Source organism: Copadichromis virginalis, linkage group LG18 (assembly GCF_057382275.1).
Source record: "Copadichromis virginalis isolate Kocher_CV1m ecotype Utaka linkage group LG18, C_Virginalis_male_GT1.1, whole genome shotgun sequence".
Classification (NCBI taxonomy): domain Eukaryota; kingdom Metazoa; phylum Chordata; class Actinopteri; order Cichliformes; family Cichlidae; genus Copadichromis; species Copadichromis virginalis.
This window is the reverse complement of record NC_140635.1, coordinates 25,643,721-25,657,393: the sequence shown is the minus strand read 5'-3', so window position 1 is coordinate 25,657,393 and position 13,673 is coordinate 25,643,721. Positions and strand designations below refer to the sequence as shown.

At 39.9% G+C, this 13,673-nt stretch overlaps 1 protein-coding gene across 1 annotated transcript; it reads left to right on the top strand.

The window, feature by feature from the left end:
* Positions 1-176: 176 nt before the first annotated feature.
* mtf2 (metal response element binding transcription factor 2) lies at positions 177-9,726 on the top strand. The gene is made up of 15 exons (XM_085437876.1): positions 177-386; positions 1,256-1,472; positions 1,630-1,711; positions 2,833-2,943; positions 3,100-3,200; positions 3,616-3,794; positions 3,893-3,988; positions 4,326-4,394; positions 4,650-4,773; positions 5,127-5,194; positions 5,318-5,488; positions 7,955-8,081; positions 8,255-8,313; positions 8,504-8,605; positions 8,795-9,726. Exons 1-15 carry the CDS (start codon positions 382-384, stop codon positions 9,168-9,170), a joined length of 1,887 nt encoding a protein of 628 aa, XP_085294002.1. The 5' UTR covers positions 177-381; the 3' UTR covers positions 9,171-9,726.
* The last annotated feature ends 3,947 nt before the right edge of the window (positions 9,727-13,673 follow it).

Genomic DNA, 13,673 nt, shown 5'->3' with positions numbered 1-13,673 from the left:
GCATAACACCTCCAGAAAAACGTCGACTAAAATAATTTAAAAAATATGCTTCTTTAAGGGGCGGATATGTTTTGCTTACTAAATGCCCTGCCTACAATTTCAAATGTTTGAAAAAATGTGAGCGTCGCGGCACAGACAGCCAGCCGCAGTCGTTTAAGCTCTTCCCATAATGCACTCCCCGATCATCAGCGGGAAACCAAAATGGCGAACTTGCTTGGGGAAAATGAACCGTTTGTTATTTTCTGAGGAAGCCACAAACCCCGCATGTTTTCCCGACACGCTTTAGAAGTGAATTCAGTTGCTCGAAGAGCGGGATAAGAGCGGCTCTTCTGTCCGGTTATTTTTGTCGTACGAGTCGTTTGTGGAAACGGAGGTGACCGAATGAGGTATTGTTGTCATGTTTTCCTCCCGTTAGGGGGGGTGTGGGTCCGACGGTCAGCGACCTGGCTGGGGTTACGGCTTTGCATGTGGATTATTCCCGCTGCTGAGCTCGCCCAGCTGCCTACTATTTAATATACAAGACATTATATCAGCCTGCAGCGGCATCCCAAGCTGTCTTTTTTCATCTTTGCTAAGTGGCTGGCACTGAACATGTCCACTCATTATCCGAACAAAGGAAAGCCTGCATTGGAGGACAGGGTTTAAAGGCGAAGGAAAAAAAATCAATACTTTCTTAACATCTGAAATGAATAACATTTACAATAGAAGCTAGAAATATGACATGTTTTATTAGTATGATCAAAGTATTAGCTGTCACTGAGACCTGTAGTTGAATGGAAGTGTTCAGTAGTAAGTACATTGGTCTTTATTTTTGAAAGGGTGGTTAGGTTTTTGTTTTTTGTCTTTCATTGCATTGAAGCCATGTTACTGACTATGTGGTTAATTAACAATTAGCACTAATTATGAGTATAATCACCTGTTGTTCAAAGCCAGTGGAGAGGAAATGCCATGTTTCACTCTTTCTTTTGTAAGCCCTTCTGCAAGCACACAATGCATCCTTGTGTTTGAGGGCTACACATACAGGACTGTTACTCTGCTGGTTGTTATCAGTTAAAAAAAATGCCAATAACATACATTAAATTGTACTAGTATTCTTTTGAGGATCAGAATACACCACATATAAATAATTACAATCTGTTTACAGTAAGCAGGAAAAAAAATCGCATAAATTAACTTTGCACTTATTCCATATCCGCTTACTCCATAGTCTAAATTCATGTCTGCCTCTGTTCTCTTGCCTTGCACTGTTTTTCAGAGACTCAGGGGTTGTGGATCACCTGTCTGTGCATCACAGAGCTCATCCCCTGCAGCAGCAGCAGCAGCGGCAGCAGCAGGCTGTGTCCTTGTCCCCCACAAGCCTTTCTGCCAGGGGAGAGTATGGAGAAGACAGCATGTCTGACAGATTTTCAGAAGGACAGGATGTCCTGGCCCGGTGGTCAGATGGCCTTTTCTACTTGGGAACAATTGCAAAGGTTAGTGTGAGGATGATGCATATGATGCATGCAGGTAAACGGACTGTGTGGAGAGCGTTGGCGGAAAAACTCTTGAAATCAGTATAGGTCATCTACAGCAAAATCTGCCCCTGTCGCATCTGGAAACAAGTAAATCTTTCTTTGTTTTGTTTTTCAGATAGATCGGGACAAGCACCGATGTTTTGTGGTTTTTGAGGATCGGTCAAAGTCTTGGGTTCTTTGGAAGGATATTCAAACAGGTGAATGAAATTTAAAATGTGCAATATATTTTAGTTTAATTGCTAGATAATATGCAGTAAAGATACTGTAAGCCATTGCAAAGAGGGTAGGGAGTCAGTTATCCACAGTTTGTGCTGTGCAAACCTGTCTGCCTCTTCCTGGACTTGCTTATCTCTTGCTCTTCACACTGACAGTTAACTGTAGAGTGTATCAGTACAGTCGCAGCGCATTGCTAACATGCAGACGGGCAGCTATCGCTCCACTTAAGCCCCTTTAGCTATTATGGTGTTAAGAAAAACGTATTCTTCATTTTTATTCTTAAATGGGATGGGTCATGAATAAAGCATTAATGAAAGACACAAAGACGCTATGATCAGACACATTCGTCACATTTGACTGTAAACGATTTGTGAGAAGTATCTGGTTAAGATTTTTCTTGGCATTGTGACATTTATCAGATAACTTTTTATTTATTTATTTTTAACCTCAACCTGATCGCGATAGTTGAATTGTGATATATTAAAAAGTATGACAAAGATTCACCACATGAGATGCAATCAAAATCTTATTATAAATTCTATTCCAGTGTGAGTGTGATAAAGCGATATGAGGCAACTGTTGCTGCAATTTGGCGCTACAGGGGGAAAAAAATTGGTTTGAATAGAAATCCACTTTCCAGGTCCACAAGTAGTTATTACAAACATCCCACACCCTCGAATATCCTCAGGAGGATGAAGGCAGCAAACTGTCCGCAATCAGGATGAAAACTGCTTTGTTCCTGCTGAATCAAAAGTTAAGTCAGTAGACGGAATCTTCTCTCTAGTATCCTGGTGTAGACCTTCAGGGACATGGAAGTGCAATTTCGCCCACACCCCCCATAACCAGACAGTTTGGATTTTATTTATCCAGGTTGTAAAATATTTTCCCTGCCACCTTTCTCTAGTTTCAGCTGGGTGAATTTGAGTCGTCCTTCTCACAGCAGCAAAAGTTGCTGTGAGAGGGATGTCTTTTGTTCTTGTGATGACTCGGTGTACTCCTCTGACCTCGTTTGACTGAAAGCTGCTCTAAATTATACCCCTAGTCATACCACCATTAATCTGAAACTTTAGTCGCTTACCTTCATGACTTTGCTGCTGTTTAGGGGAAGAAGATGATGAGGATGACGACGACGAAGACATTGTGTGCTCCATATGCCAAGACGAAACTTCAGAGGAACCCAACGAGATTGTCATTTGTGACAAGTGTGGACAAGGTATCATTTATCGTCTTTGATGTTCCAACATAAGCCAGAAACAGTTATTTTATATGATATTTGTAACACATTTAAACAGCCAGTCTCAGTAGTTTATTTATTCATCTGTTGTGCTCTAATCTCTGGCCATTACGGATGTGTTCATTTGTGTTTTAGGCTACCACCAGCGGTGTCACTCCCCTGTCATCGATGCTGCTGTCATCGACTCTGATGACAAGTGGCTTTGCTCAGAGTGTGAGCTCACTTCTCTCGCTAAGGTACAGATTTTTCTTTAAGAAGAAATACGTCAAACATTTACCTTGAACAAGTGGTTTAGACGAGTTTGTTAACATGACACATGTCTGTTTTGAAGAGTGCATTACTTGCTTTGTTTGTAAATCAAAGTGGATATAAAAGACTTCATAGATTCCAATGGAGTGAATAAAAGTGATTGAGGCTTTAATCCCACAATAAAATGTCCCAAGATTAAGAAACCCAATTAAGTGAATGAGGCTAAACTATTCTGAGGTCATTTATTTATTGAAAAATCCCCAAATATTTATGGAGAAATTAAAAATTTTCCAAAGAGCTTACCAGCTTTAAAAAGCACCTCTTTATATGTGTTTACCAAATTTTCTTTTTATGTATTTATTTTGGTGGGAAAAACACGTTTTTTGTTTGTTTGGTTTGCAGACGGGTGGTCCACACAGAAGAGGGGCGTCTGCTAAAGACTTTCTGCAGCAGGAACAGCAGGAGCCGCAGCACATGGAGCTACACCTGTCCTTCCCATACGTGCTGGAGGAGCTGGTGTGGGACCACGGCCACAAAACCAACATCCAGCAGTGCTACTGCTACTGCGGCGGTCCAGGAGAGTGAGTGACGTTGCATATTCTGGCAAGAGTGAAAAGCTTGGATGGAAATGTTCCCATGTCCACAAAAGTTATAATGTTCATATTCTGTTTGCTTGCAGCTGGTACCTGAAGATGCTGCAGTGCAACATGTGTCAGCAATGGTTCCACGAAGCCTGTCTCCATTGCTTACAGATGCCAATGCTCTACGGAGATAGGTGACCATATTTACTGCTTCTAATGTAAATGTTTACCCTCGACAGTGGATCTTGACTGTATTGTTGTACGTATTCAAGTCTGCTCCCCAATGGCCTGCAAAAGTGTGGCTTTGGAGAACAAGGACAGCCTATTAAAACTGGTCTTGAAATGATGGTGAATATACTTCTGGGTAATATTCAGTTTTTAAGTCAAGTTTTGGAAAAAGTGCGTGCACACAAACAGAATGGTAAAAAGAAACGTGTCTCAGTGGACAGTCAGCTAGAGCATAGCTAGGTTTTTATGTTAAACTTTATATTGTGTTCTTGTTTCCTGAGGCCTTTTTATTTTTGCCTTCAGGTTTTATGTGTTTGTTTGTTCGGTTTGCAATGGTGGACCGGAGTACCTCAGCCGTCTGCCTCTCAGCTGGTAAGAGGAACTTGTACTTTGACACACACAGCTGGCTTTTTATTCTATTAAATTACACAAGCATGCATTTACTCTTCGTCTTAAAAGCTCTGCTACCTTTGACGCCCAGGGCTAGAGAGCTGTGATAAACTTTTACTCCACCTCTGTAATTAAATCTTGTGGCTCCAGCAAACATATTTGGTGTCTTTATATTAGTATTATTATTATTATTTTTTTAAGACAGACTGAAAAACAGTATTTACTGAAATATTTCAGGAAGGATGTCGCACACCTGAGCCTCTACAACCTGAGTGTGATCCACAAGAAGAAGTACTTTGACTCAGAAATGGACCTGATGGTGTACATCAATGATAACTGGGAGCTGCTGCAGCTGGGTGAGGTAAGGATAAGTTATGTAATGCACCAGTGACCAATTGTAGACCAACAGATTTTTTTTCTTCTATTATTCATATTTCATTTCATGTCCCATCCATGTTTACTTGTTAGATTTGGAACAGGATGTCAGGAATTGGCAGCCACACAAGTCAGTGTTTTTTGTTTTGTTTTTTTTGTTTGTTTTTTTGTTTGTTTTTTTGTAGCTGCTTAATGCATCAGGTTGATTGGTGGTCTGAAAGCCACACTGTTAGGTAATCCTAGTAGAGGGTTATTTCCCAAATAGAAATAACCTGGCCCCCATTTGGATTTTTAAATATTTAAGTTTTTTCTTGTACAATATCTTTCCTGTGTCTACAGCTCGCCAACACTCCACGATCAGAACGATATGAAAATGTTCTGGAGGCGCTTAACAATAATAGCTGCATGTAAGTTTATCTGCTGCTCTTGAAATCTTTATGCTGATGACAACATCAAAGTGCCTCAAATATCTCCCAGTATTTGCACAGACTCTATGTTTTTTACATGGCCACCCTTTCACCGTGTCCCAGGTTCATGTCAGGAAAGGAGGTGAAGAAAAAGAAGCACTTGTTTGGCCTTAGGATCCGTTTTCCTCCTGTTCCCCCCAACTGTGACGAGCCAACCAGCAGAGTGATGGAGAAGGCTTCACATGAGATAACCATCAAGGGATGCAAGTCCACTAAAGCACTGTCCGCCATCAGGTTAGACATGAAACGTGTCGATGCTTTAAAGTTAAAGGTGCCCACTGGATACTGTGTTAACCTGATCCTGTATAGAACTCATTAATGCTAGGTCCATGTAGGGAGATCTAAAGAGAGATTCAGAATAAAAAACAAAAAGTTGGCATCTGCTTATTGTTAGTACTTATAACGATTATGCTTGTCTGGTGGGAGGAGCTTAGCGCACGTAATGTAGAGTAGTGGTGGGGGACTAAGCCTGAAAGTTGTATCACTATTTTTCAAGGAAGTTTGGGATAAAGATATTTATGACGCTATGTGGCCCAAAAAATACTGAACTGTGATTGCACCTTGCCGGGTGCAGCTTCGATGATCTTTTTCCTGTGAAGTGCTGACATTGATGACATGCTAAGCTAATTTTGAAGTGTGAATCTGTTGCCCTAAGGTGGTAGCAGCAGCAGCAGCATTATAGTGCAATAGAAGTGACACATAAGTCAAATGCAGGCACTAAAGTTACCTAGGTAGTTTTTTTTCCCTTTTTTTCTCAGTGAAAATGTTTATTTAACACTTTATTTACTGTTAAAGTGTTAACTACACCTTGTAACAGGAGCTATACAGTACCTGTTTCATAAAGCCCTACTTTCCCATCATGTCACCATGAAGCCCGTAGACGGTCTATAAAAGATGGACCTAGCCGTTGTGACATCCCCCCCCTCATTGGTTTCTGAAATAGCATTTTGAAGCCTTGTGTTTGGTGCTCCTTGCCACGTTGTGTTTTTTGAAACAAGACTCAGAGAAGCTGACCGAAAAGTTGAGAACACTCATACTGTACTTACTTTTAATTTACTTGGTCGCTGAGCGCTGCTTTATGTTTGATTTGACTCAAAATGGGATCATTGTTCATGTCATATCTCATGTTGCATTCTTGACTAGTAGACTTGAAACTGGTGACTGAAATATAAACCTGTTGGGAAATCGTTAGTCAAGTCATAAATAAAATGAGATGTAGAGCCACAAGGTCATGGACTTTTCATATAGTGTGACTTCTTTTGCAGTGACAGGAGTCTCCCCCTGCTGGCCAGAAAGAATGGCCACTTTACCTTGAAGCCTCTCCATCTTTTATATACAACCTAAAAAAGAGAAATGATTATTTGCTAATAAAACTCCTGTTATTTGTTTTTCTATAGTTCATCATTACATGCACAATTTAGAAATTGCTGGTGTTAGACTGGCGAAGTTAAGGACCAAAAAAACATTTTTTTTAGCTGTGCCCCTTTACCTTGTTAATTTAATTTAAGAGTGTGATTTTTATTTTTATTTTTATGTATTATAAGAGCATTTTGTTTGTTTGTTTTACTCTAAAACAAAAACAATGCCCCTTGTGATCTACAGATGAGGACAGAATTTTAGCCCCCCTATAAAAAGCCATTTTTGTGAACTATTTTCCAACTACTGTTAAACAGAGTGAGGAAGTTATAATATAGATTTTCCAAATTATGAAATGATTCTTCTTTGCACATGAAACAAGACTATTTCACCAAAATTAGCAGGATTGATATTAGCCTCCCTGTTGCTAATATTCAGTTATCCTTCTTTTGCTTGGTAACAGCATGCAGTAGTTGTTGTTGTTGTTGTTGTTGTTGTTGTAGTTTTCAACAAGTCTCGCACACAACTCCTGAGCAATCCCAGCCCAATCTTAAATCTCTTAAGCGCCTCCAGATTTGATTGTCTTCTCAAATGGATGTTGGTCTTTAGTTCACCCCGCAGATTTTCAGTGGGATTCAAGTCGGAGCTTTGTACAGGCCAGTCAGTAAAGCTCATTTTGGTCTTGTGGAGGTCGTTCTTTACCAAGAGCAACATATGTCGTGGGTCGTTGTCATGTTGGAAGACGAAGCAAAGAGCCAGTTTTTGCTGCTGACTGCTTGAGGATTTCTTTCAAAATCTTCACATCTTCCTTCCTTCCTTATTCCTTTGACCTTGATGTGAAACCCAGATCCAGACACTGAAAAATCCCCACGACATAAAGCTTCCACCTCCACGTTTCACTGTGGGGACAGTGTTCTTAGGGTTCTGTGCCTCTCCCTTCTCTCCAAAAGCAGCATCTCTGTAGTCAAAGAGCTCTAGTTTAATCTAATCTGACCAAAGGATGCAACTTTCTCCAACTTGTCCCTAATTTCTTTTTTTTTTTTTTTTCTTTTACCTGAAATCATTTGCTTATTAATTTCTAAAGAAAATATGTTTAGAAATATGTTTGAAAAGTTCTTGCTCTGTTTAAAAAATAAATAAATAAATAAAGACAAAGTTTTCCAAATTTCATAGGGTGGCTAAGAATTTTCTCCTATCTATAGATGAATTTCCCTTTTTTAAGATGATTTTCAAGGGTGTCCTAACAGTTTACATAACACATGAACTGCCTAACAGTTTCACTGTTATTTCAGGCACAACTGCCTTTATATGTAAAACTGTTCTGAATATTTGTTGTTGCTCTAGAAGTCCCAGTGCTCTTACCAATGGCACAGAGAAGAAGAAGAAAAAGAAGAAAAGAAAGAGGAAGCAAGGAGCACGCTCTCTGGAGACTCTGGCTAAACCACAACGCTCCAGTGAGCCCTCGTCCCAGGTCTGTCTGTATGTTTGCATGTGTGTTTCCTAGTGGGCGTGAGCTTGGGTGTGTGCATGGAGGGATGGGTATTTTTGCATTGTTATTTTGTATAGGTGTTAGACATTTACTGTTGGTGTTATATGAGAAGAAACCATCTTTTTGTTGTTGTTTTTTTTCCTTTGCTTTGACAGGAAATCAGGAAACCGCCACCGTTAGAGCCCCATGCTTTGGATCACTTTACATCTGTCAAGTAAGTAGGCAATTATAAACTGTAGTTCTAAAGCAATCAGAACTGTTCAGCTTTGTTAGGGTGAAGATTCGGGCAAAAGCAAATTGAATTATCAATCACAAACACAATGTGTTTATTTGATTTGCTTGATTCACTGTAACATAACAAGAACCATAATGTTTTAATCTTTTACCTTCCCCCAAACCACCAGGAGTGACAGGTCTCTGCTGTCTTTAAAAACTTCAGATGTGGAATCCATCGGCGCCCTGAGCACTTCAGAAACTACCTCAACTAGCATTTCAAGACAGTCCAGGTATGCCTGCCTGATGTTTGCACTGCACTGAAAGTAGAATTGTGCTGGGTACAAACTCAGACTTGCATGGCTGTAGACCTTAAAGCCTTGTTTTCCTAATTTTCTGTAGTCTGTTTTTTATTGTTGCTCTTTGAATTAACAGCATTTTTTTTTTTTTACTTCCTCTTTTTCCTATCAAACACCCTCCAGCCTCTGCAGCTCCAGCAAGACGCGTACAGCAGCCCCCATCATGCCTGTTTCCCCTCCACCTTTAAAACGGAAACGTGGACGGCCACGGAGGGTCCCCCAGCCCCCCACCCCAGACATCCCCCCTCCCAGCTACGCAGACCCACACCCCTCAGCCACAGAGTTGTTGAGCTCCCTCCCAGGGCTTCACTCTGCAGACATAATTCACGGCATGGACCCCAACAGCCAGCTCACCCACCTAAAGAGCTCCATCAGCAACTATTTTGGAGCAGCGGGACGTCTGGCCTGCGGGGAGAAGTACAAAGTCCTGGCCCGACGGGTCACCCTTGATGGCAAGGTGCAGTACTTGGTGGAGTGGGAAGGAGTCACTGCCTCGTAGGTTTTTTCACATGTCGCTCGTCACTTCTAACTTTTCACCAGCACCCGTGGGACGTTTATGTCTGTGCTGAGGACGTGTGTATTCAGAGCATTAACTGATTATATGCCTTTATTTAGTTTGGACAGGAGCAAGTTCTGCTTACTGTAAAGCCTACTGGTCCAGTCCAGTCCAGGGTGACTTTTACAGTTATACACACCGTATATGTGTTTAAACAGTTTCATGCACAGCACAAAGTTGTCACAATAGCACAGCATTTTTGTGCTGCTGTGGTTTCAACTTCAACTAACAGGTTTGAGTGTTTACAGAGAACAGCCCCTTTTATTCAGATGCAATTCATTCATCTGTATACTGCACCTGTAGGCTTTCAGTGACCTGTTATTGTGCTTAATCCAGTGATATGCTTTCATTTCAAGACACGTTAATAATAACTAACGTTGTGTTGTTTTTTTTTTTCAAATAATATCTTTAAGTGTTATCTTGGAGGATAAGAGAAAGATGGGGAAGTTTTATTAACTAATGCTTTTTTTTTTTTTTCCTTCCCCCCCCCCCACCCTACCACCACCACCACCACCAAATGAGGTAAATAATAATCTGCACCCACAGTCGTGCCCCGTCTCTCTCTAGTCCCAGCTACGAGTACCTCTCAGTGCCTTTGGCAGGCATGTTGTTCAGCTCTGTTGGAAAGTGTGCTCGTTTGTGAGCGGTTAAGGAGAAACTCGAAGCAAAAGAGATGTGCTGCTGCAAATGTTTATTGTTTTATATAGAAGTATACTACATTGATTATTACCCTTTCTACTTGTTCTGTCTCTTGACTTTTCTGTTCAGCGGGGCAGTTTTTTGTTATTTTAATCATGGATTCACTTCACACATCAAGTTGATGGAATATCCGTTAGGTCGCCAGCTCATTTTCAGTAACAGTTGGATCATTTCAGCTTATACAAGGCAGTATTTGTCATGGATGGTAACGTTCTCAATTTTTAAAAATGTATTTGTCTACTCCTAATAGTTTAAATTCAAGCGTGGGATTCTTATAATTAATCTCTAAAATTCACAAGCCCATATATAAGGGCATTCTTGGTAAATTGTGTCACTTTGTTTTTGTCTACATAAATCTCCTTTTTAAAGTGTTTTGATTTGGATTAAAGAATCTAACTTGTTTTTTGTTTTTTCATTTTGTCTGATAGTAAAATAAAATCCTGCATAAAATGAATGTTATATACCCACCAGGAGTTCAGAATTGTTCCCTATGCATGTTAGTCCTTGTTAAAGCTGTTTGCGTATTTAACTGGACCGCATGACTCAACAGAAGGAAAGTTCATCGTTATGATCATTTGACTCAGGCTCTCAGTTTTGTGTGCGTGTGCGTCCGTGTGTGTGCATGCGTGTGCGCGTGTGTACAACAAAAAACATTGCACTTGGGTTTTTTTGTTTTTGCTTTCATGTCAAGTTCACCTTGTGGTCTACACACTCAGGATATGCCCCAAAAATGTCACTGCAATGCATATGTCTCTTCGCTGTGTGGCAGGAGGATTTAGTGTAAGTTGTTCTCATAGTGTTGCTCATCAGTATTTTATTTTATTTTATATATATATATAAAAAAAAAATTTTTTTTTTTTAAGACGACCCTCCATGTGTCATTACTTTTGACCATATTTCCATATGTAAGTTTTTGATAAGTCTCATTTGTGGTCTGTTGCAAAACCTACTTGTTTTAAACTGGGTCATAACACAATCACTGGAATATAAAATGCTGTATATCATTGCAATAGGTGAGTATTCAGTTGGTATCTCTTTTTGGAGATGTTTCTGCTTTTGTTAAAACACACAGACACTGACATGTCTTCTTTGTAGGGGTATAGTCAGTGTATTTCAAGCTACTCTCTACTCAGTCAGTGTCTCAGCCGACATGTTGCTACCACTGGCTTCCAGCAGGCTTCTGTAGCCAAAGAACATACATGTAATGTCTGCTTTGTCTTTTGAGATTTTTCTTATTACATTTTTATACATCATTATATAGGTTGATGTGATTTTTGAAAACCTGTTTTGTTAAAGGATTAATAAAGTCAGATATTTTCAACTGTCCTGTTTCTCATGTCTAACTGCCACGTGTGCACTCACGGCAGGACCACGAGTGTCTAAAAAGGTATTTATAAAATATACAGCGAGAGGGAGATCACGTGCAGTGTCCTCTTGTCTGCTTTATTTCTGGGAGCTAGCTCCACTTTGAGGTTCGCCTGTGGTAACTAGGGCTGAGTATCGCCACTGATTTCTATAATCGATTCAAATTTGACTCAGAAAGATTTTGAATCTGATAATTTAACAGTACAACACTTGTGAGACTTCATCAGAGGTGTAAGCATCACAGCAGACGCATTTGTGTCAAAGTGAGGATAAAACAGAAAAACAAGATTGTTTCAGCTGTTTGGTGGTTGTTGAAATATCTTTGTGAGCTGTAACCTGAGATTCTGGTGCTTCTGGGAAAATACATTTATATTTAAAAGTCAATTCAGGATTTAATTAATCATCGTGTTATTCAAGCTAAAATAGATTTGAATCACATTTTTTTAACCCACCCCTACATTTAATACAGCTTTTAATAGGCACATTTGAGAACACCACATTTGAATACAAAATCAAAAGTACAAAATACAGGCAAAAAGCAAGAGGAAAACGATCCACAGGTCAACAGGCAGGGACATAACAGTATGAGACAACAGCTGAGGTCTGATTCTCATACCTGCATTAATTTACTCATAATGTTGAAATTATGGGGGGCAGATCAGCAAACGTTTATTTTTCCCTTTATAACAACTGTGCACAAGAAGATTTCTTTAGGTGACTCATCATTTAAAATTCTTCAGTGCTTACAGTTATGCAGAGTCAGGCATGGAAAGGCTGCTCTTTGTGACAGGTGGGTACTGACATTCATGGGTGCAGCTGCTTGCTGTCCTCCAGGCTTTACCTCAGCTAAACCTGTGTCTCTGAACTGGACCTGTCAGTGTTTGTGGTCTCATAAGATCTCCTGTGATATTTAGTTTGCATACTTGGATTATTCAGGCTGCACCCACCTGTAAAAGGTGGAAGCTCACCAGGACATTCAGAAGTAACAAATTCCTGGCTCGACTGTTTTGTAGAAGGGTTTCTCCTTCACCAATTCTTTTTGTGTTAGCAATAGACTCTCTAGGCATAGCTGTGAGAGCAAATACAGAAATATCAGGTACCAGAATTAGAGGAAGAGACCATCTAATTTCTTTATTTGCAGGTGATATTATATATTTTGACTAATCTGAAAGATAGTATCCCTATTTTAGTAGCATTAATAAAAAAAAATTGGAGAATTTTCAGGATACAAAATTAACAATTTTAAATCAGAATTAATGTTTCTTAATGAGAAAGAAAGAAGGTGGTCTGTTATTGCCACCCCATTTAAAACAACTACAACAGGCTTTAAATAGACTGGACTGGACTCATAACTCAGACGCCCTCTACAGGAAAGGGCAGAGCAGGCTGTACCTGCTGCGGAGACTCAGGTCGTTTGGAGTGGAGGGCCCACTCCTGAAGACCTTCTATGACTCTGTTGTGGCTTCTGCTATCTTTTATGGTGTGGTCTGCTGGGGCGGCAGCATCTCTGCTGGGGACAGGAAGAGACTGAACAGGGTGATCCGAAGGGCCAGCTCTGTTCTAGGATGCCCTCTGGACCCAGTGGAGGTGGTGAGTGACAGGAGAACGGCGGCTAAGCTGTCATCCCTGTTGGACAACATCTCCCACCCCATGCAGCAGACTGTGACAGCACTGAGCAGCTCCTTCAGTGGGAGACTGCGGCACCCACGGTGTGGGACGGAGAGATTTCGCAGGTCTTTCCTCCCCACTGCTGTCAGACTCCATAATAAAGACTTTAACTGATCAAGCACACACATCCATACATATGCAATAATACCAAGTGCAATAATCCTTTCTGTCATCGTTGTATTTTTACTCAGTTGTATATAGTATTTGTATTTGTATTCTATTTTTATCTTATTGTATATTTATTTTATTTTATTCTACTGTATATAGTATTTTATTTTATTCTATTCTGTACAGTTGTGTACTGTATTTATTCTTATTGTATTCTAATTTTTGCCTCATAACTTTTGCACTGTCCACTTCCTGCTGTGACAAAACAAATTTCCCACGTGTGGGACTAATAAAGGTTATCTTATCTTATCTTATCTTATCTTATCTTAAATATGTAGGCATTATGATTACCCCAAGCCTCAAGGACATAACCTCAATCATTTATGATCCCCTTGTAAGAAGAAATGCTAAACTGTTGGATAAACCTGCCTGTATCTATGATAGGCCAGATAAATATCCTAAAAATGACAATTTTACCAACATTTTTATATTATTTCCAAACACTTCCGTTGCCTCTACCAACTTCATTTTTTTTTTTACATTTTAAACAAACTATTTAACCAATTTATTTGGAATAATAGGAAGGCAAGGCTCTGCTTAAAACTA